General features: G+C 40.5%; 1 protein-coding gene across 1 annotated transcript in view; it reads right to left on the bottom strand.

Annotated features, from left to right (window-relative positions):
* Positions 1 to 24,463, bottom strand: part of DGKQ (diacylglycerol kinase theta) — a 99,719-nt gene that overhangs the window by 61,224 nt on the left and 14,032 nt on the right. The window contains exons 2-3 of the mRNA XM_064438008.1: positions 13,791 to 13,870; positions 3,265 to 3,364 (exon numbers count right to left, since the gene is read on the bottom strand). Coding sequence (XP_064294078.1) covers positions 3,265 to 3,364; positions 13,791 to 13,870 — 180 coding nt within the window. The remainder of the gene's footprint in view (positions 1 to 3,264; positions 3,365 to 13,790; positions 13,871 to 24,463) is intronic.

Genomic DNA, 24,463 nt, shown 5'->3' with positions numbered 1-24,463 from the left:
GAAAATAAGTTTCATCCTTATCAGCCCTTCCATAATGGACACAATTCTTCAACTCATACCAGAATGACCAGCCAGTCATGAAAGTGCTGTGAATTCCTTTATAACTGACAAAACCCCAAGTTGGTTAATTTCAGATACATAAACTCAGCAAAATTACTTTTAAAATATTAACTGCCTCCCTATCCAGTAAATTTGCTGCTCTTGGTTGATGCCTAATAAGAAACTTTTTTTAAGGATCCAACACTAAAAAAATGTTTGGGTTACTTTCTTTGCTCTTTTCTTCTTTCCAGTCCTTCTTGGAAAGAAAAGGGAGAGCAACTCTCACCGTCAAGAGTCAGTTTCAACTGTTACCAGTGAGTTCTACAGCAAAAATAGCTATTCAAAGCAATTAGTAACTGTCAGCAGAATTTGGAGCCTAAATATTGTAATTTTTTGCCAATATGTACTTATCTCACCAGGGTTAATATATATGCATGTTCATTTCTAAAAAATGATGTCCAACCATGCACCCACAGCATTTAGTACTTGAAAGGAAACTGCAAATTTTCAGACAGGAAAATAAATTTTCTTGTAAAATACAAAGAGTCCAAAAGAATTTATTTAGATTATTTTAAAAGTACATCTCAAGATGTCAATCATTTCCTTAGAAAAGGTAACTTCATCTTAACCCTCTTTTCTATCTTAATTAGGGCAAAGATTCCAGGAAAAGTTCTTTAAACTTCAATATCAGAAGGGAACATCATAACCAACAATGGATTTGTATTGTTAAGCTAACTCATTAGAGGTAAGCAAAAAAACGGAAGAAAGCTCAACATCTCCATCTGGAATTAAGAGCGCTACAGCTTAAAACAGCTAAGTTCTAAAATAAATTCTGAAAGCATTTTGGAAGAGTAAAGGAAGAATCTTGTGCATTTTATGAACCTCAGCTGCCCTTTTTAAGCTACATTTTGGAAAAGTATCAGGGAAACAAGTTGTAGACTTACTGGTATTCAGAAAAAGGAATAGCAAACAAGTAACACCACACAAAAGAAAATGGTTTAATCTGTGAGAGGAACAATTCAGAACCTTCACTGAACCAGAAAAACACTCGTCCAGGCATTTGTAACACCTAAATATGACATATGATTTCATGTGTTTCTTGTTTAAGAACACTCAAATGGAAGTGTCTAAATAAAGAAATATTACCTTGCAATAGGTACAATGCTAATACAGTAGAATTAAAAGAGTAAGAATATGAAAGCAATATTTAGAAACCTTTAACTACAGGACAAGCTGGATTGATGGGCCAAGGTCAGCTGTAAGAGGTTCAACAAGGTCAAATGCCAGGTCCTGCACTTGGGTCACAACAACCCCAGGCAACACTACAGGCTTGGGGAAGAGTGGCTGGAGAGCTGCCCAGCAGAGAAGGACCTGGGGGTGTTGGTTGACAGCTGGATGAACGCAAGCCAGCAGGCGGCCAAGAAGGCCAACAGCATCCTGGCTTGTATCAAGAATAGTGTGGCCAGCAGGAGCAGGGCAGCGATTGTGCCCCTGTAACTGGCACTAGTGAGGCCACACCTTGAATACTGTGTTCAGTTTTGGGCCCCTCAGGACAAGAAGGACATTGTGCTGGAGTGAGTCCAGAGAAGAGCAGTGGAGCTGGTGAAGGGTCTGGGAACAAGTCTTATGAGGAGCGGCTGAGGGAGCTGGAGTTGTTTAGTCTGGAATGAGGAGGCCGAGGGGAGACCCTATTGCTAGAGCTACCTGAAAGGAGGTTGTAGCGAAGTGGGTGTTGGTCTCTTCTCCCAAGTTACTAGTGATAGGACGAGAGCAAATGGCTTCAAGTTGCACCAGGGGAGTTTAGGTTGGATATTAGGAAAAATTTCTTCACTGAAAGGGTTGTCAAGCATTGGAACAGGCTGCCCAGAGAGGCGGTGAAGTCACCGTCCCTGGAGGTGCTAAGTATAAAAGTATAGGCATGACACCTCAGGGCATGGTTTAGGAGGCCTGGTGGTGTTGGGTTGGCGGTTGGACTTGATGATCCTAGAGGTCTTTTCCAAACTTAATGATTCTATGATTCTATAACTAAAATAGATCACTAAACTAAGGCTATTTTCAAGAGTTAAAAGGACATAGCTAGTAAAAATTTTATTTTCAAATTCTCTATATTTATCTCATGCCAAACCAGTTCTGAGGCTTATTAAAACAAATAGTCAGAAAAGACTGGGGTATCTGTAGCTCTTTGACCATCCCACCAAATCATCCAACTGACATGGTAACTATATTGAATGGCAGATTCCCACTAGTCAGCGTGGGACAGATTCCCACTAGTTCAGATTTGTTATGTAACTTACCAGTCAAAAGCAGAAACAAAATCACTGCATCATAAGTCTAAAAGCCCTGATCAAAGGGAAATTTTCCCCTACATATACACATAGGCAAGCATATTAAATAAGACATTATCTTTAGCATAACAGCAATTCTGAAAGCATCTCAAATCCCTACAAAATTGGTTCTTCTCTCAGTAGACTCTTTTTTGAAATAGTTCACAGATAATATTCCTTTAAACACCAAATTCTGTTCAATCTCACATCAACTGAACAACTACCAGACATTCAAGACAGGGTAGACAAGGGAGAATATTAAGGAAGTGCCCCATGTCAAAAGCAGCCAAGTACATGCTAACATGTATTTCAAATAAGAATTCTGGTGTTTGGGTAATTTCTTTAATTACTGTTTTTTCAGAGAATCCATGTCAGAACACTCAGAGCAGTACTATTTTGATAAATATCTTCAAATATCTTTCCATTGAAGGCATCTCATCCCCATCACAAGCAACAGATATCCAAGACCAGTAACACAGAAAAGTTATATTCCATTCTTTTTCAGAAAGGGGGAGGTTTTAGAAACATGAACACTTGATGATCCCCTGTATCAAAAGCTCCCATTGGAAACAGAAATAAATTACTTCAACAGAAGTAGTCTTTTTTTTGCTATAATAGCTTCTCAATCTTTGCACTTCTCGGGAATGGATTCATTGCACAACATCAACACCACAGAGTTGCTCAAAGTAAATTGGAGGGATGATGAAAGAGCATACACAGTTGACAGAGTCTGTGGCTTATTGAAGGTTATTGATTTATTATTCCTTAGCCTGAAGTACACATTTCCACAATCAATGAGTGGATGATAAACACCTCAAATCTCTCAAACACTAAGAGAGGTATGCAATGTAAGCAATGTGTATGTTACTGGATAACACACAGGTAGGGTTTTTTAAGTTACCTTCACATCGAAAGGCAGGTGACTCTAGTGACTTTCTGCACACAGTGCAAAACTTTCTTTTGTAATGTCCTGGAGGCCCAAAACAGTGTGCAACTGGAACCTGCCAATGAAGAATGCGTAAGACATCATAAGCCACAACTTTCAAAGTGCCAGTTACAATTCACAGGAACTGCTTCATCATGCAAGACAGGACAGTATATACAAAATAAACTTAACTAAGCCTGGAACAAATATACAGGCAAATAATCCTTTAAAAAAATAATACTTAATTATATATTTGAAATACTACTCTCTCTAAAAAAATCTTTTTTCAGTTCTTGAGTTTTAATATGTAATGTATATATTTTTAAGTGCTGGTCAGCTTCTTGATGATTCACAGTCCCACGAATCCAAAGGTTTCCTTTGGGTCCAGTACCATGCAACTTACCTGGAATCACAGTTCCTCTCCTAAAGTATTCTTAATTGAATCAAGGACGATTAAAGAGTAGTAGTTGCACATGTACACAAAATACCTTAAAGACACACTTCAAGGCAATTTTTAAAAGCTCTGTGCTGCCACAGTCCAGTACTCCCCACATGCCTTTCTCCTCTTTTCCAAAGCGAGCCCACCCAACTGGCTGATGAGGACAAAGGTATTGGTTTTCCCCCTGGCCCACCAAAGCTTCGAAGCCTGGATGGCACAGAGATCCAACCCCTAAAGTACATCCATACTGAGGTTCCTGTTGACTGTAGGTGGAAGATGATACATTTTAATATCCTCAGTACAGTCAAGAGCTGTACCAACAGTTTTAACAAATATATTTCTAGTATACTCCTCACTTATCCTAAAAAGGTAGCGGTATTTTTCTTGTTTAGTGATTAATAATGAAGACTAGAAGTGATGGTATCAAAAGAACAACAGAAAAAAGATGAAAAATGAAGAATAAGAAACATATTTCAGCTTTCTATTTGTTCTAGAGATCACTCTTTACACAAGATGCACACCTTTGTTAAACTGACATTCATGTTAGAAGGAAGAAACAAAATTGCATCTTTAAAATTCTAGAACCCAAATTACTTCCATAAAAATTTGCTGTGATGTAGGTATTTAGCATTATGCATCTCACATGCCCTTCCTGATATGATAAATGTATCAGATTTATCTTCTGGTTCTTGCGTCACCAAAACCAAATAAAATTCTAGTACAGGCTGACAAGTGGTTATTTACATGTGAAATGAAATTAATCATTCCCAGTAAAAAGTTGGAAATAATGGCTTAAGATACATGTAGTCAAAGACAGCTTCTTTTCCTTCCAGATATATTAGTGAACAATCCTTCAGAGTTAATGAGAAGGATTTGAATTTTTCTCCTTGCTTATTAGGGATTTCCTAGGAACCACTAGCAGCAAATCTGACACATACTGGGAACACAGAATTTTATGACCCAGAAAGTCGCATCCAGTCATAAAGATTTAGTTCCCACCAGTGTTTCTGCCTCTTGAGAGTGTGGGGACAGCTACACTAAACAATCCCGTACTTCAAACATGCACAATGAAGTAAGCAAGATAAAGTTCTGACACATGTAGCACAAGGAGAAAGGAACATTGCTGGAAGTTTAAGAAAAATCGCCAACCCCAAATGCAAAGCATGTGGTTCCTCCAGTTCTCTTAAGAATTTATCTTTGGGAAGTAAAGGACGATGAAGAGAGGTACAAAATATGCTTGTTATCAGACATGCACAAGACCATGCACAGCAGTTGACCAGTCAAGCAGAGTCACCAGCTCATTGCTCCAGCAGACTGTGTTGTCTAGAGGAATCCTTGGTCCCCAACTGACCACGAAACTGCCTGTCCAGATTCCAGTCTCACCACCTCACTTGGCTGCCAGCCAGCCTATTGAAAGGATTTCACATCAGTATCTCCAACACGATATATTACAAAACATCCTTGCCTCCCAAAGCTTCAAATTTTTACTTTATGTACGAGTTCGGGATTTAAAAATACAGACAAATCATGTTTTGGGGTCTGTCTCCTACTCCCGTCAACCCTAACAGAAATTTCATTATCTGCAGCCCTCCAGCTCTAACTGACACAAAGTTCATGGTTGTCTTGGTTGCTTGTTTTTTTTTTTTTTTTTTTTTTACTCAGAATACTATAGCCATATAATGCATGTTTGTAAAAAGAATATAGATCCTTGGGGAAAAAAAAATCCTGGAGATCCTGGAGAACTTTAATAAAACTATCTCAGATTAAATTCAAGGCTCATAATCCCTGCACACTTTTCTTGCACTTTCATGTTACTTCTTCAGGGGAAAGGGAAAACCAAACTTCCCTGTACAGTAACATATAAGTTACCTGGCTCAGCTATTCTGAAGGTAAAGTGCTAGAGCTGTTTTCTTGCTCTAGCCACTCCAAAAATAAAAGAAGTCATCCAATACCCAGCTTGGTGGGAGAAGGCCACTTGCCCAAAATTCATCCTACACATCCTACACAATGAGTTCAAGTGCAGAAAGAGATAATGAGAACAGCTACAAGAGCATAATCTCAGCCAGACACAGCAATTGCGAGGAATACTGAAAAGTCCTGGTGGGATTTTTTCAGGAAAGCTTTTCTGCTCATCCCAACCTGTCTTCAGTCACCTTCAAGTCATTTGCCTGCCCTACTCCTGCCACAGCCCCAGGCACAGCAGAGCCATCCATCCCCAAAGCAGCAGTATTCCCTTGAGATCAGATGCAAACAAGACCTTCTTTAAGTCTGGAGTGGTGAATAACCTGCTTTGGACACCCGGCATGAGCATCCAATCCCCTCAACAACCCATGTTTTTAACAGAGAACTTTCCTCCCCCTGGCCACAAATCCAGCTATTTTATCTTATACCTGGCATAAAAATGCAGGCTTTTCGTTACTGTCACAGAAAGGTTCTGCTGAAGAAAAGGGATACTCGGCAGATCAAAGGATTGAAGCAGAGTTTTGTGAAAAATAGTGATTATTTTGGGAAAGACTGTGAGAAAGCACTTTGAAAGGAGTCAAACTTATTAAGGGTCTGACTGTACTTATCTAGAAGACTCAAGAGGAGGAGACCAAGTCTAAATTCTGCAGTTTTTCAGACCCTGGTGACAATCCTCTGAAGTCTCAAGTCACTGCCACAAAGAAAGGAACAACTTGCTGATTGAAATGTTGGGTGGAAAAAAAGAAAAAACTCTGTTACTTCAATTTCTTCCTTTCTGAAACAAGCCAAAGAAATTTTATTATGAGCGGTCTTTGTAACTTGCTTTAGAAGCAACAGGTTTAGCACCATTGCAGAGCCTGGTGGGAAACAGGATGGGAGTGAGGTGGAAAAAGAGAAAAGGTAAAAGAGCAAGTACAACATAATGAAGTCATCAATCACATCATGTTTCTCCTGGCAGCTCCCAACATTTCTTCTGTTGGTGAAAGAGTTCCAAGCACCCAATACATTTAAAAAAAAAAAAAGCTAAACTCAGACTGGGAAATCCAGCAAGGCAGCATGTCAGCTTATGAAATATTGCATATTATTCTTTAATTTATATCCACCTGTATAAGTACAACAAAGTACAGATACATAAGGTGGCCTACAGAGAGAAAGTTAATAATTGATGAGACTTGAAAACCACTTCTCCAATATAACTACTTAAATTACTTTATGCAAAATCAATTTCTACAGAAAAATACAGGAAATTTCTGCTAGTAATACCATTAAATGACATCTGAGTGCCCTTACAGTATTGATCAGAAGCCCATCACCAGAAAGTATAGTGGTTAACACTCCAGCATAAGCTCCAGGATGACTTTGCACTCATCTGCAAGATACTCCTAGTTCCTATTTTGTTTCTTGCCATCTGTTAAGAAATCCAAAGCATTACAGAATATAACACATTTCTGTAAAAGTTCATATCAGCCTATAATAAAATTGGACCCTACAGAAACCTAGAACAGATTCTAACCCCTTCAGTGCAACCTGTGCAAGCGTGCAGCAGTTCCTCACCATACAGAAAGAACAGCAACAAACCGCTCTTAATATCCAAGCTTTGGAATAAAAAGAAAGGATAGAATTGCTTTCTTTTGGTATTGCCTTTTAAATTATTTCTTGCCTTTTAAATTATTTCCTCATCCTGAAATTCTACAGGGTATCAAGCAGGTGGCCAACAGCAGATCACGAATTTAAGTGCACTTCCACTGAGGTGGAATCACTACCTCTTACCTGTCTGCAACCTTCCGGATACCTCAGGAGGAAACATACAGCTCCAGGAAGGCCTATTCCTCACCCAGCTGCAGCTGCTTTACTACCAACTAAGGCAGAATAAAGTTTTTAGCCTGAACCCTGAGCCAAAGACTTCCAGACTTAAAGGCGAACAAGAGAAATACAGATACACCAAATGCCAGAGTGACAGCTGCTGTCTTGGGCAGTCTTAAAATAGAAGAACCTACTAAAAACTTTTCCTAGGCCTGCATCTAAATATATTTTTGCCCACCCATCTCTTTCCCTATCATATCAGAGACACACTCTTGGCAGGACTTTGTAAAACACACCTGAGAGACTGGGAAAGAGCGGCTGCAGGACCTACAGTAGCGTGGGGCTGATCAACTTCCATGTAGGAAAGGGTACACAGAAATCAGGATACAAACACTCTCACAACAGCCTCCAAATGTTGAGCAAAATGAATTTAACTTAAGGTCACTAGTTTTCAGTTAAAAAACACTGTGCCATTTTAAGGATAAGCACAACCACCTTGGAAGCAACCATCTTCATGAAATGCCCACAAAGGTAGTCACACAGGGTCTTTCACAAAGACTGCTTTCAACATAAGGCAAAAAAATTGCTGATGCAAATTAAAATGGTGTTTCTAAAACAAGAACACCTTCTACAGATTCTGATGTTTCCAGTACAAAAGTACTTCCTTATCTATTGCTCCTAAGATTCACTCTGACACCAAAAACCTTTGCTCTAGAGACAAAAACCCTTGCCCTAGGACTCACATCAGAGTCACCCCATGATTATTCCGTGCAGGTTAAGTGCCTAGACCACACCCTCTGAGAGAAGCTAACAACTTCTTGATTCATCTTTTCCCAGTATTGACACCTTTTCAATTCCTTACTTATTACTCAGTAATCACAAAGAGCCCTTTTATTTGCTTGAAACCTCTCTGCTTTAGCAGCAAACGATTTCTGCAACTTAAATGCACTCTATTTCTACTTCTTCCTTTTACGGACAATGCCTGTCAGTTAGTCATCAGTTGTGTCCCAACTGACATTCTTCCTATGAGCACTTGATTTATCAGTTGGTGTTAAAAAGCTATTTTAAGTACACATTCCATACAGAAGTTCTGAACTCAGATAAGAATACAAAGTTAAATGGTGTCTCAACATATCATAGGACAGGAGGGACAAGAAAATAAAATACTTAATTATGAACATTTTAATTGGGGCTAATGCAAGGGATTAACACACACATCCATATGTGACCTCACCATATCCAGGAATATTTTCCTCCATCATACAGATCGTTAACAGGACATAAGGCCTTATCTATATCTCTCAAGGACTCTTTGTGATGGCAACTATACAGTGAATTCCATACCATTTCAAATCCATTTCAAATCAATATGATACTTCTACTAGAAAATGAGACTTGTATAAGAGCTTCCCATTGCAATTAAGAGTTGCTTGGACTAGCATTTTTTGTACTGGAAAGAGAAAAAGGATATGCAAAAGACAGTCACTCCTTGCTTTTATTGCTACAGAGGAAATCAATGTCAATTTTCTTTTATCGAGATAAAGGTTAATAATTAAAAGAAACCCTATATCCCATACCAATTCTGAACCTGAAGAATCATTGATACAGCTACAGGGCTTGTCTGGGAGTTTGCAGGCTACCAGGCAGATTGCATCAAGTTTCAAGAGAGCTTAAAAAGCTCTCTTGAGTTCATGAACTAGGGGTTGCTAGCCCTTCCCTTTATCCTCATGGTTAAAGGGACTATGACTTTGGGGAGGAAAAGGCGGAAACCTTGGTGCAGTGGCGTGACTACCAGCAAGCAGTTTTACACCTCATTTGGCTTCTAAATTATGCCATGTGCCTGCTACACTCCAAGCCTCTGCCTTGCTGAAACAATGCAGGTACAGGGCAAGTGTTGAAGAACCAGACACAGACCTTCTCAGTGAAGGTGGTCAGGGTTATCCAGCAAGTGCCCAGGTAAAACCATATAATCACAGAATAGTTTAGATTAGAAGGGACCTTTAAAGGTCACCTAGTCCAACCCCCTGCAATAAGCAGGGACATCTTCAACTAGATCAGGTTGCTCAGAGCCCCATCCAACCTGATCTTGAATGTTTCCAGGGGTAGGGCATCTACCACATTTCTGGGCAACCTGTGCCAGTGTTTCACCACCCACATTGTAAAAAATGTCTTCCTTATAGCTAGTCTGAATCTACTCTCTTTTAGTTTAAATCCATTACCCCTTGTCCTGTTGCAGCAGGCCCTGCTAAAAAGATCAGCTTGGGGTTCAACTTGTTAGGACACCAATTGAAAAAAAAACCTTCACACCAGCAAAGCCTCTTTATAACAGAAAAATTAAAGGGGAAGAAGGGAGAGAAGAAAGAACTTTCCCAAATTTCTTTATATAATACATAATATAAAAAAGGAAAAATATTAAGCATATAAAGCATGTATTTTGTGAACTCGAGTTCATGTTACAGATCTAACTCAACCACCATCAAAAACATACAGCTACAGGGGCAGCATAAAAAGTCCCTTGATTGATGCATGCCAAATATACAGTAATTTGAAGATGAGATGTAACAATAACATGCCAACCAGCTTACTCACAAACATTGTATTTCAGCCTGTCTTCTACGACAGTCTGCTGGGAAAAGCAGTAAAAGTTCAGCAAGCATTCATCGCTGCAGCAATTTTTAAGCCGTGTTGATATAAAACTTCCACACCTGCAACTACCACCAAGGAATGATTTTCCAGAATCGGATTTTGATTTTTCCCATATACTCTCCAGAACTCCCACCCATTCCAACCACATCAAATTCTCCTTCACAGCTTGCCAAACTCTCTCCCATTTGTTAAAACATCTGAGCCATTTGCAACAACATCCCTTAAAAGCTAATTCTCTGAGGCACTCACATGAAAATCCATCAGACATTTCTGACAGCTGAATGAGGCTGGAGGAGTTGTTATTCCAAGGCAAGTGAAGCAATAACCAAACCTTGATGGTCTGTTGTCTCACACTTTGTTGGAGCTTCCCATCGCTTCTTGGGCAGGGAACAAAGGTAGGGAGAGAAAGTAAACAAAAAAGAGGTTGTGTCCTGTACAGAAGTCCTTCAGAGTCCTTCAGCTGCAGAAAAATGAGATGTTGCTGCTGTGTATACAAAGTATGAAGCCTCCAATACAGAATAGATTATCAGAAGCAGGGGTTAGGGGGACTTACCCTAACCTGGGTATCCTTTTTCCCCTCTCTTCTACTTCCAGTTTGTGAGGAACTGACCCAAATAACGACCTGCACACAGCTGAATCCAGAAGCCAGAGGGAGAGACTCTGGTCAGAACGCAAGGGCAACACCTGTTTGCCTGAGGAGAGACCTCTGCGAGCTCCACAACCTTCCCATTCACCATCACAACCCGTGAAAGCAGCAGCTACCCATGTTCTGAACTACAAAGCCAAGTTTTCTTTTTAGCACAGAAACTTCAGGGGAAGCTGATGACCTAAAGCAGCATTTTTCCACCCTAGACAACCTGGCTTTAAGAACAAAAGCACACAAGAAAGTTTCACGAGCAGCCTATCAACCCTTCTTGAAGTGGAAATGTTTAGAAACCATTACAGAGTAATGGTTTACCTCAGAGTAGGCAAATACTTATGGGAATGTAGGGAAGAGAGGGTTTGAATTTGGAAAAATTGCTGAGATCTTACCAATGAAGCGACTCATACCCTCTGCAAACCATAAAAACACAAAAGTGTTCAGAAAGCTGATCCATGAAGTCTTGTTTTGAAACATCATGACCTAGATCCAGTCTGGAATACTAAATGCAGGTGATAATGGTTATCAATAGTGCAAAATATATTCCTAGGGCAGCCTTAAGAGTGAACTCATCAACAGTGTTCTGTGGCTGGATGCAGACATGGCATGCTTGTGACTCTGTGGGCCTTTACTTGACCCTGGGAAGGAAACCCTACTCTCAGGAATAAAAGTTTCCATGAAAGATCTTCTGAAGAATTATTCTCTGACAGTTTGACTTAGTATCGAATGAGACACGAGCTTTAAGAATGGTTTTCCTCTAGAGAAGATAGCCAAGGGATTGAAAAAAAAATCTCATTTCTGTAATACGCTGAATATTGGCATACTAGACAGACTATCAGAAAAAAAAAATTACCCCAGTGTTCCCTCCTACATTGGATCTTTTCATAAATAAATAATAAATAACCTGAAAGGAGGGCAGGAAGGTTAAGAAAATAAACTTTCTACACGTTCTACACGATTATAATTTGGGTTTTGCTCTTTTTTTTTTTTTAAACAAATGCCAAGTTCAATATTTACTTTGACTGAGCCTGCATGCAAAATGACATCTCCCATATGGCAGACTTCACTTGCACAGAAGACCAGGATTAATGCAACTTGGATTACCACGTCAAGGAGGACAAGACTGTCTGGAAAGAATAGCACAATCCAGTGTTTTCAAAACGCAGTTGTTATAGCTCAACACGGATAAGTCAGAAGACTCTTTGAGTCTAAATACAGCAACACTGAACCGCAAACAGCTCTGTGGGCTGATAACAACACTCAGATAAAACAAATTCTACTACACAGCAAGGACAGTTAGGTTTTATTTGTAAACAATAAACAATTAAATAAAACTCACATGTTGTGGCAGATAGAGAATGGAGACTAGCAAAAGCAGAAATGAACTTCACTGACATCCACGACTGATGCAAATGGAAACTTAGGAAGTTTAAATGAAGGATTTTTACGATGCAAAAGCAAAGGAACAAATACTGTTTTGAACAACTAATTAAGGTTAGAGCAAATTCACAAAAGAAGCAGTCACAAATGTTTACAACTCTTGACACACTGAATTAAAGGAACGTTTCCCAGTTGGATTTGTACCATCCCCCCAAAGGCCCTTGCAAAGATACCTATATCATCTGGCTCATTGTTCCTTTTCCCATGCTACAATGACTGATCACCAGCCTTCAGTAGTAGATGCTAATTCTTAGTAATAGCATTTCTCACTCTCTACATATCCCCTTACTGTGGGTCCTAAGACTCAGAGCAGTATTTCCTGCCATTTCACTAGCAACATTCAGTGTACCATACACCTTTCTGCCACCTAAGTTATATCTCTCAAGATGAAACGTATGTGGTGAAGAGGAAGCATGTAGCAAAGTCTAACAGCATTATCATCTAGACAAAGCAAATTTAAGAAGAATGAGTGGCTAATTTCTCTCTATCCAATTGCTGTAACTTGAGTTGCATATTGTTTTAAGCTTTCCCATCTCACCCCTACACGGGTTTCCACTACATTAAGGAACTTATAAAGCTTTTTAGGATACAACGAAAGGAATCAGCTACCCTTCACAGGTTCCCAGGTCTACACAGTGTGTTCACATAAATGTGTTTTAATCAGCTAGGTTTGTAATGCACATGATTCCGATTTTACAGCCATGCCTTGTTTGACTTTTGCATATGGCTCCTTAAGGTATCTGTAGTGTTTTACTACTCCTCTAGTAAGTTACTCATCTCCTTCTTCCCTATTTTATCTTTTCTGTCACCCTTTCCCAAGTGGGTAAGACACAATTTTCTCCTCAATTTAGCCTATTAATACCTTAGTTGCATCCCATTATCTTCTTTAACGTTGATTCATTTTTCACACCTTTTAAAAGCAATCTCTTAAGCATGAAGTCTTGTGGGAGAAAAAGTCACAGGGCATCTGAAAGTAAGTAGTTTATTACCAAAATAAAAAAATGTGAATTATAACCATCAATTGAAGTCCTGTCCTCTGATTTTTTGCTTTTGAAATTCTATGCTCTTAATGTAGTGACTTTATTCTCTGGACACAATAAACAAGCAAATTTTTAAGCTGCAGCAATCAACAGAAACCAAACACAGCCCCTTCTCTGGGCTGTGAAGCTTTAGCATTTTCCCGGTAAGATATAATTGCTGTAAAAAATTCAGTGGTGTACAGAGTTATTCTTTAGTATGACACACAGTATGGTTTTCTGAGAGCACTGGTATCAGTCACCCCATTCCATTACTGGAAGGCTTCCAGGTAATGACACACAAGTACGAACATCTAGTAATATTTAAAGAATGTGAGTAACTGCTCTTCTAAGACAGACTATCTACAGCTTCCATAGCAGGGGCTTTTAAAGGAAATGTAACTTTGCCTTTGAGCACTATAAAAACCTCAGTGATTAACAACACAATTGATTTAAGCATCATGATATTAACAAGCCACCACTGTACTACATCATGTTCATTAGTGATAAATCTGTGTTATTCTCCCAAGAAAGAGATAAGGTAGCATGTGCTTACCCTTACAAGGCTGGGAGCAATACAGGAGCATGGTATCTTGACATTCTTGAGGCACTTCTCATGAGACATGAAGTTGCAAACTGTGGAAGTAAAATAAGAACCATTAGCAAGTCTTCACAAACAAGGGACTTGATGGAAAACAAAGTAACCAAGAAACAATCAATCATACGGAGTAAAATACAATTAGGAGCACATCTTTTTAATCACATTTGCTCTCCCCTTGGTTTGGGATCATGCATGACTGTCACACTTCTTGCAGTGTGTGAGCTCCAGCTGGTTTTGTTACCTAGATGTTGGCAATGGAAAAGGTAGAAGAGTTTATCCCAGTGCATCACAGGCCTACAGCAAGTCATGCCCTCCCACACTCTCTCTCCATAAGCTCCAAAATGAGTTCTTAAATTTCAAAAGAGATTTTAAACAGTCTAAAGTACAAAACAGCTCTTTCATGTAGGCAAAGCAGATGGACATGCTTGAAAGTGAATTATTTTACAACCTAGTGTATGTGGCAGAAATAAATGAGAAAAAACTCAGTATTGTTACACACAGAGTGTAATGGATGAAAGACAAAATTAAAGGTCACCAGTTGCATACATCTTCAAATGTCAAGAGCAACTAATTACATCTTTTACTGTGGAATCAACAGGTTTAGAATTCCACTCAAGCTCCACAAAGCATGCATTCAAGCAAGACAGCATTTGAGTAAATCATTTCTCATGGGGGTGATATTTTCCACAGCTTCTTACTATGGATTTACATGATGGTAAGCTGTGCAAAGAAAATAAAGGATTCTTCATTTCATTCCCACCACCTCACGTTAAGTAGGAACTAATAAGCCATGCAGCTATGGCTTCAGAGTCCTCCTTTCAGAAGTACTCTCCACCGGTTCAACTGTGAAGCCTTACACAGGTGCTCAGGCCCTGACCTCTCGCATGGAAGAGTGGACCTCTCCCAGTCCCTGGGCAGAAGATTACTTGCCAGCGGCAACTTTTGCTGTACACAGCAGGCTTTCACACATTCCTGCTTTTCGGGAGCACACTGTACCACTTCCTAAGTTTCTCCAGCAACTGAAAAAGAATGCCACGTGCTTCAAGCTTCCCATTTGCAGCCCATTGCCATTACTGATTTTATGTGCTAGTGCCATCTAAAGCAGATAATTTTCCTCTCCTCTTCCTTCTCCAGCTCACTGACTTCTGATTCAACAACACAGCTTCTCCCATGCCAATTCAAGCATTAAACTCCAGGTCCAACCCTCTATGCAGCTTACTGTCTGTCCATGCAAAGTAACCTTTCCTTTTGGTGGCACAAAAAGGATGACCACTTTCAGATTGGCTCTCAGCTTAATGTGAGCAGTAGGCAGACATTTGTTTTTCATTAGTCTGCAAGTCAGAAAGAGAAGCAGCACTGCAAATCACTACTGTGTATGAACATCTTATTCATCGTCCATGGTTGAACACAAGAGTTATTACTGCACTGATGAAAGAAAGTGGAAACAGAGCAGGTCCAAACCTTCTGTGGGGTGCTATGAAGTGTTACGTGCATCTTTAAGGTTGACAGCATTCCTGACTAAATGGGGCAGATAAGGGGTGGAAACAGGCAACAAAGGGATGATAAAGCAGATTCTCAGAGCTGAAAATGCAGATGCCCACCACATCTGGAGGTGGTCACTATGGAGGAAGGAGCACACAGTCCATCAGCACAAAGGAGACCAAAGAGAACAAAGTGATTGTCCAGGCATCTCCTGCTCCAGAAAACAGGTACAACCCTGCACACAGAACCAGTGAATTCTTATGTATGTTATCACAACATGGATGTAGATAGACATAACCTACCCTCTCCTCAGGTCTCTGCAACATTCCTACTGATGCTTTTAGGAGGGTCTGGTGGTTGCTGTGAGAGCAGGTCTGCAGAGGCTGCAGGAGAAAAGCCACCTGCCTACTACCAGCTAGTCTGAAATTTACCATATATGCCCTGCCACTGCTAGAAGACATTTGCCCCAGGAATTTGTTTAGGCAGCCTCTTCTCTGTCTTGCAGGTGGTGCCCGAAGCTCAACTGAACCTGGTTAGTGAGGGGGTCTGACCTCTGCAGGCATCAGCATGGTAACAATGGTTCCCACAGCTCCAAGCCATAGAAGGCAACAATATGAAGCTTCAAATGTAAACAGGCAGCTGTCAGGAACTTCATAAAGGGTTGAGAGCTTGTCAAGGAGAAAGCATCAGTGATTAATGAAATTCAGTGAAATTGCACTGTTTTCCCTCAGTTTTTTTGGTTCAGAAGCAGGCAGCCTAGAAAGCCCTCCAACATACACTTGCAAGGAAACAGGAAACATCTCTCTCCAGCCCTCCCTAGGAAGGCAGGAGATAAAAGCTGGGCATCACTAGACCTCATGAGCTTTGTAACACTTCCTGGCAAAGCAAGGGCTATTTACACCCTCCAATACACCACACTTTTCTATATAGCCCTTTTACCCTCTGTCCTCAAGACAGACTTCAAAGCAGATCCCAAAAGTTGGAAAAAGAAAAATGTGGATTACGTTCTGTACAGACTCTAGCAAATGAATCAGTGTCCCATGCAAACGATGGTGAGAATCACTTATGAAATACCAAATCTAGTACATAGTCTTCTCCCACTTTTGAAAAGACCACCCAGTCCCAAGCAAAATCCTAGGTGTTGAAAATTACTTTTGTTTCCTCTTTGAGGAGATATTCATCATAATTCAGTTTTGCTGTTTTCAAACAAATCTATTTCTAAATTTCTATTTTAACTTTTTGGTCTTTGTTCTTTTAATTATAACTTTATCAACTGTAGTTATAAATCTAATTTTGCATTTGCTAAACACTTTCAAAAGTAGAGCTACAAATTGCTCTTCAAGGAGGATCAAGGAATGTCAATAAGAAGTCCAAAATGGATTTCATCCTCTCCTGGAAGTGTGATCAGTTTATCACAAGACTCACCGTGGACCTATTCACATGTGCGTTCTTAACCCAAGAGCACTTCTCCCATTTCAGTAAGCACTTGTTCTGAGCTTAACAAAAGCACCTGCAAAGTAAATTGCAATTCCTCCAACCCTCTGTTGTCTGCATTCATCAGCCTGCCAGTCACCTCCCACCCCTCTGTCTCTGGTTCTTATATCTCAATTAACTTGCACCAGGACCATAAAGAACAGTAACAATCTCTCCTTCTTGGTTTCGCAGGACCTGATCTGGTACTAACACAGGAGCCATCACCCTTCTCATTGTTCTCATTCAACAGGTCACGTTGAGAATTCTCAAAAAGAGAGAGCTCCTGCACCCAAACACAGAGGCAAGTTCCTGCAGCCAAGTGCTCTCCCATGCACACCTCGCACGCACTGGTGCATGGCAGACCCACAGCAAACTCCCAAGAGTTAGTCCAATAACTCCCAAGAAACAACACAATGTCTTGGCCAACTGCCTATCACAGAGACAGCACTGGAAAAATTTAATACTCTGACATGAAGTGACAACATCACAACTCCTCAATATTGTCTGAATGACTTGGCAAATAATAATTTTCTTCAGCATTATCTGTGACTCACTCACATTTTGCTCACCTGCACACAAACTGTAATTCCCAGCAAATGCCTGCCAAAGTTTACACTAATACACTAATCTTTTAGCAAAGGTTATAGATTACTGAATGACCTAATTGACTAAAGGGCTTATTCTTGGTTTTAAAACAAACCATTATCTCAGCCAGGAATAGCCCAGTAACTCAGAATTGTTTTTCCAGCTATCAGTGCACAACAAATTTTTCATTTCTGGAAAATTTTAAGTGCAAGGCATTAAAGAACATACTCAGCTCATTAATGTAAATATAAATAAATCTAAATGAAAAGCAGTAATTCTCTGGGGCATCTTGTTAAATATAAGACTTGAACCAGTCCCTGTCTTGGAGAGGTTACTGGACTGGATGGCCTGATATATGTAGGAGCATTACATAAATGAAAACTCTCTACAATCCCCTACAAAAAGCCCTATAAATTTACATAGATTACAAGAAAGAATTACAAGGGAGATTAAAAAAAAAAAGAAGAAAAGAAAATGCCTTCTTGAAGATGTAATGCTGCATGAAACTCCTATGGACACACCAGCAACTCAGCCACTGCACAGGCACTACAGGCACACTGTGAGTCCATATCATGGCACAGAGGTGGCTTTTACGCCACTCCTCCCCATTCCTTTCTAATAATCTCTAGCATTCAGTTTGCCTTTTTTTTGACAGTTACAGACTGGACACATATTTCCCAAGACACAGCATTACAACTCTAACTTTCTTGCCTGATCTGTAAAAACTCATCAACTTGTAAAAGCATTTTTCCCTCCTTCATACACATCACCTTATATTGATCAACCCCAGCCAATAAAACAGTATATTAAAATTAATTCACTTAAAAGATTCTTATGCAATCCTTAGCAGCTGGTGTCCAATGTGAACTCTCAGTTCACTATGGGCCTTTGTAGAGAGGATGGTGGGCTGTTAATAAGACAGCTGAGTAGCATACGCCCTGTCCTACTAAGGCATCACTGCCACAAATCCACCTGCAACCTTTTTAGAGTTCATTGCTTCCCTCTATCACTTTTGTCTGCCACACAACCCCAGGCCTGCAGTTAGTGTGGTTTTACTTTAGCATTTCACACATTGTGAAAGCCAACTTTCAGTTCCAGAGGGAACCTTGCAGTATGTGCAGTACCTGTGGTTATATCTGTCTTCTGCCAAGATGCCCAGAAAAACAAGACAAAGAAAAGGCTGTGGTTATGGCTAGCAACTGACTCCGGCACTGGACCACCCTTTCGGTGGCCAGGGGAATGTTGTCTACATTTTCTTGAGTGCACGGAAATTGTACAAGACAAAAAAAAAACAAACACAAACCCACTCTACCAGTTTAAATATTGGGCAGCTTTTTTTTCAACAACAGGTGTCTGCAAGCATTATAGATGATCCCTACCCAAACACGTCACCCGTAAAAGGCTATCTTTAAAAAGATGAAACACAATAGATGGAGAAGCGTAGACAAAGTCCTCCTCAGTACCTAAAGTGCAACTTTACTCCTCCTACCTTGAACTGGAAAGTGTCTCTGTACTGATACGTATTTTAGGCTTAAAATTTAGAAGTATTCATTTTAAAAATCAAACCCATTTATAGATAGCTTCCTGGACCAGATGCAAATAGAATTATGTTCTCCCCATCTCCAGCTTTAAGGCAACTTCCACTCTTTATCATAAACCCCCACATCCTGAGATGCTCTCTCCTTTTGCACACGACAACCTTCAACTCATTACTGCATTTTATACATCAAATGAAACTCATCTGTAAGGAAACGTTTCCTTTTCTATCTGAACAAATCCCAGCAGCTGCAAGAAGCAACATTTTCTGCCAACTGAAAGCAGGCAGGTCTCTTAAAAACCAAGACCATGCCCCTTAACACTTCCCACCACAGATTTCCAGATTTAGCCATGGGTAGACTGCAACAGACCACAATTACCCTAAAGTCTGACTGCCCCAAGAGGGGGGCAATTGTTTGAAGAGAAGGGGTACACAAAAAGTCCAGCTCCTTACAGGTGGCAAAAGGATAAAATCACAGGCACTACCTTGGTCAGAGCCCACATTGCTAGTGGATGGATCAAGAACCACCCGTCTCCTGGCTCCAAACTCCAGGGTAATAAGCACCAGGAATACAACTGTTGCTGTTTCTCCAGGAAACTGCTGGGGTTAGGCAGACTTGTTGGGAAGGTGACAGCACAAGCACTTTCTACACTACCACGTGCCTGCTGCAAGAGACCACCAACCTCAGCGAGAAATCAGAGTCATCAAGTTTAACAGCAGTCCCAGGGCAGCACAAAGGGCAGCAGTGCAGTTTCAAGCCTTGTGCTTCAGAGCAAACATGACTGTTTTAAATGCAACAGGTACTACAGAAAGAATAATGGCTCATGCCATTTAATCCAGAGGGGTAATTTACTCCAGCAGGGTTATTTTTCAATTCCTTTTCAATACTTTCAGTAATTTTCACTTTCATTAACTCCAGCAGAGAGCATTACTGTTAAGAGTGCGGTACATCTGACTATGTAGTCTGAAGAGTTAAGGTCAGACTCACACGCTGTAAATCAGCATGATTCTTTTCAGCTTGCTAAAGCACAACAGTTTACAGAAGCTGAAATTCTTTTACTTCAAGCCAATACACCAGATTATAAATTAGACCATGTAATATACATTTAGTTTTTATCAAGGTGAAAGAATGAATTAGGAATAAATTATACCCTCAAAAACATTCCCAGGCTTCCTGTAGAGTTTATTGATGAGAAGAGAGATCAGTACTTCCAGCAACATAAATAAACAGACACAATTATTACAAATCTTTGTTCCGTATGTCACCAGCTTTATAAGGCCTCAACAATCCAGAACAAGAGGGAGCATTTAAATTTGCGTATACTACATCAAGCCATTACTGCAACCTATTCTGCAATTAGACACTTCCTCTCTCTGAAGTCAGAGCTTTTCTTCAGAGTACAAATGTTCCTCAGAATTAGGAAAAGTTCTACTCCAGATGACAAGCCTGAGAATGCTACAAATTTGGCAATTAACAGAAAAGTCTTGGCATTTATCAAAACAAATGACTGGAAATTCAAAGGTCTTGCATGATTTGCTCCTGAGAAGACACCTGCTGGGAAGGAAGAGATGAGGACATTCCTGAGCCCAAACGATGAGGGAAGCACTGGGATTTCTATCCTTTTCTTCTCAGGTCTGCAAACCAAAACTCATTCCAAGCAGAAAGATAGAAGAGTACCAACAAGTCTGCTGGGCTGATGTCAAGCATTTGCACACCATAGTTTAGACAGCGTGTTATTTCTGTGCCATGTTACCTACAGTGTCAAAATAATTTCTACAAAAATATTTACTACTTAGGGCATGATTCTCTGCATGTCCCAGAGGCAACTGTAATGAAAGCATGTAGGCAACACATTAATTTTTACAGAAAACTGGGCAGTTAGTCCATCTTTCTGTGTTCCAGGCAAGTGTTAGCAAAACCTGCTCCAGAAATCCACCCAGGAAAGACAATCGTCAGCCTTTCTGCACAGCCAACTCTATGTACTCCAAAGTCCTTACAGCTAGGAGCCTGATGCTTGATGTCCAAACTAAATCTCCGATAGTACAATTTATGTCCAGCATTTATTGCCCTGTGTACTACAGCCATGAAGAACTGTTTATTTTCTTTCTATCTGCAATTATTTCTACAGCTACGTACCTTAGCGATGCAAGGTGCTGGTTATTCTGACAAGGCAAAGACAATTATTTTGGGTACTTACTGACAGCCGAACAAGAAAGGACAGCAAAACACACTAAGTGGCAAATCTTAACTAGTCTTTCCAATGGTTATTATTACCCCTCCCCTCACAAAAAAAAAAAGAAAAGATAGCGCTCAGCAAGTGAAAAAAAAGGTCTTTTTTTTAGGAGCACTGGCAATCACTGCTAGACTAAGAGGAAACAAGATGTTCTCTTATTAAGGAAGGGGATGCAAACATTTGTTCACTCCAGCCACTTTTCCCAGGGCTACCCTGATACACGGCAGGGCCCTCTGCCTTCTGGTAGATCACCAAACCAAATTGCTTTATTCCAGGATATGGAAAGGCTTCCAAAGTTCCCATTTTGTTTGCCAGCATTCGTAGGGAGGTCTTTGCTTCCACCTCAGTTCTGCCAGGGCTCACAGTCATGAAACAGCAGTGCTGGTTTATAAAGAGACTGGTTACAAGCACTTGGGGAAGGAAGACGGGATGGAAGAGCTGAACATGGAAGAATCAGTTTGCTCAAATTACTTTTATTAAAGTACACCCATGCACACAATGTCAAGGATGCCCAGTGCAGGAGGCATAGCTACTACAGCATACTTAAAAGACAGAAGGAGGAAGGACAACTGCCTGTAGATGGACAGAGCAAAACAAACAAGAAACCTAGCAAAGCCACGGAGTAAACCAAAGCTTCAAAGCTGTTATGCAAGAAAACAATAACAGTCTCTACTTTCCAAACAATGAATCAGTGGGACTTAAAGGGCATATCACCACCAAGGCAATTCAGGCCAAGTCAGTCTAACTCTATCAAAACAAAGTTTTATTTTGGTCAAAGCTAAGTAGGTTATTTCCTCCTCTCTTCCTGCTCTTCTGTAGCATGTGCACAACACAACAGAAGCCAAAATACAGGCTTAATCTTACAGTGCCTCAGCCTCTTAGGGGCTTTTTCACTCACTTCTGAAGTTCTCCTTGATCCTGCAAGGCTATTTTGTTCAGAAATGAATACAAAGACAATCCTGCTGAAGAGATCCATTGACAGTTAGAAAACAATAGCTTTGAGGAAATGCCCATAGGCTAAGTAGTGACAGATTGGAGAAAAATACTTTAAAAAAAAAATCTCAATGTTTTAAATTTATTTTATATGTGTTTTATACAGACTTATCAGACTGCTTATGCAGACAGGACAATTCAGGCTCATGGAGGAGATGCTATTTTCATGAGTAACTTAAAATCAACGCTCTCTTTTCACTGGAATTTTGTGGGAGTTAACTTTTACTTCTGTTACACAGCTTTGAGCTCCTTTCTATTGTAGCAGCTTGCCAACACAGACACATTTAGCTTTTTTGTTTAGGACCATGACCACAGGCCAGCCTGAATATTGTGACTATTCACTGAAAGGAATGCTGGATGCAGTACATGGACCCTGCCAGCTTATTTCCCAATTCAGCAGAAAAATGCAAAGACCTGTATGCAATATTGGTGTGCTCTCTCAGACAAAAACACAACCTAGTTTAAGTTAGACGTCTGTTGTGCAATGCTTGCTAAATGTCACCAGGAAAGCTGTCACTAGAAACTTCGTCTTCCCAGAACATTTCGAACAACAGCAAGACAGGAATAGAAAAATCTCTGAAAGCTTTAAGAAGGCAGGCATTAAAAACACCCTCCACTCTCACTGCAGTGAGAAACCTTGGGTCTTTGCTTGTCTCACAGTTTTAAGACCACATTGTGGATCCTCTTCCCCTGAAAGTCTAGAAGATACGAGAAATCTGTTAAGGTTTCCAAATGTTTACTGAGCATCCTTATAGATCACTTGTACTTGCCAGGTCCTATCTCTCTCTAGGACTCTCTGGTCTTACCAACTAACCAGCCATACCTGCTCTTGCTTTAAATGGAGATACCAGCATACACCCTTGTCATGGTTTAACCCCAGCCAGCAACTCAGCCGCACACAGCCGCTTGCTCACTGACCCCCAGTGGGATGGGGGAGAGAATCAGAAGGGTAAAAGTGAGAAAATCTGTGGGTTGAGATATAGCCAGTGTAATAAGTAAAGCAAAAGCCGCACAGACAAGCAAAGCAGAATTCATTCACAGCTTCCCATTGGCAGGCAGGTGTTCAGCATCTCCAGGAAAGCAGGGCTCCATCACACGTAACAGTGACTTGGGAAGACAAACACCATCACTCCAAATGTCCCCCCTTTTCTTTTTTCCCCAGGTTTATAAGCTGTGCATGACATCAAATGGTGTGGGATATCCCTTGGGCCAGTTGGGGTCAGCTGTCCCAGACATGTTCCCTCCCAATCCCTTGTGCACCTCCAGCCCACTCACTAGTGGGGTGGGGTGAGGAGCAGAAAAGGCCTTGACTCTGTGCAAGCACTGCTCAGCAAGGAAAACATCCTTGTGCTATCTGCACTGTTTCCAGCACAAATCCAAAGCATAGCCCCATACTGACTACGATGAAGAAAATTACCTCTATCCCAGCCAAAACCACCACAACCCTGTCTGATAAAAATGCAGTTTCCCCAAACACAATGTGGTTTGCGTTGTAGTTAATATTTCCAAAATTGTCTACATGAAAGCAAGCTCTATTTATAGGTATAGATATCTGAAAGAAATGGTTTTGTAACATCTAAGCTCTGTAATTTCAAGGCAGCATATTTGAATTCCTAGTCATTTGCATTTCAGATATGCTGCTAGGAAACAGCATAGCAACAAGTCAAGTGAAAACAAGAGAAGCTATTGAATAATGAAACAGTCAAATGAGTTCAATGATATATTTGAACCACCAATTGTAAAAGCACCAATGTGGTTATAATAGGTTTGTTTGAACAGTGGTAGCCTTACAAATCCCCTGGGCTACGGTCATCACTAACACCTGTAAATATTCTGAAGTCTAACGACAAACTCTAGGCTGCTTCTCCATCTCCCCAGGTACAGTAAGCCCAGTACTGACAAATGACTGTCAGAAAAGCACCCTCCCTATCCTCCCATCTCCTGACTTAACCCAGAGCAGGTTGCCTAAGTCCTGCTAAGCAGGCGAAGCTAGAGCATCTACACTGGAGACACAAAGGTACCTGTGCTCTGCACTCACTTCCACCAGGGCTATGCACTCCAAAGAACAAACAACAACTGTACAAGCAAGCTATACAACAGTAGCAAAAGCAGCCATCTCCATTTGGTCAAGAGGTGTAGGTCATAACCATAGGCAGCAAAAACCCTAAGCACTCTAGAAGCTGCGCTTATACAAAGAAAAGGGGTCCACCTCCCCAGTTAACATGCTTCAGTCCACTCCCCTTCCATGCTGTACAGTATGGGCAATAATGATATGGCCTGAATACAGCGTTCAATGAAATGGATTGGCTAGATGGTTGCATCCA

Source organism: Phalacrocorax carbo, chromosome Z, assembly GCF_963921805.1.
Source record: "Phalacrocorax carbo chromosome Z, bPhaCar2.1, whole genome shotgun sequence".
Taxonomy (NCBI): Eukaryota; Metazoa; Chordata; class Aves; order Suliformes; family Phalacrocoracidae; genus Phalacrocorax; species Phalacrocorax carbo.
This window is presented reverse-complemented; position numbering and strand designations above follow the sequence as displayed.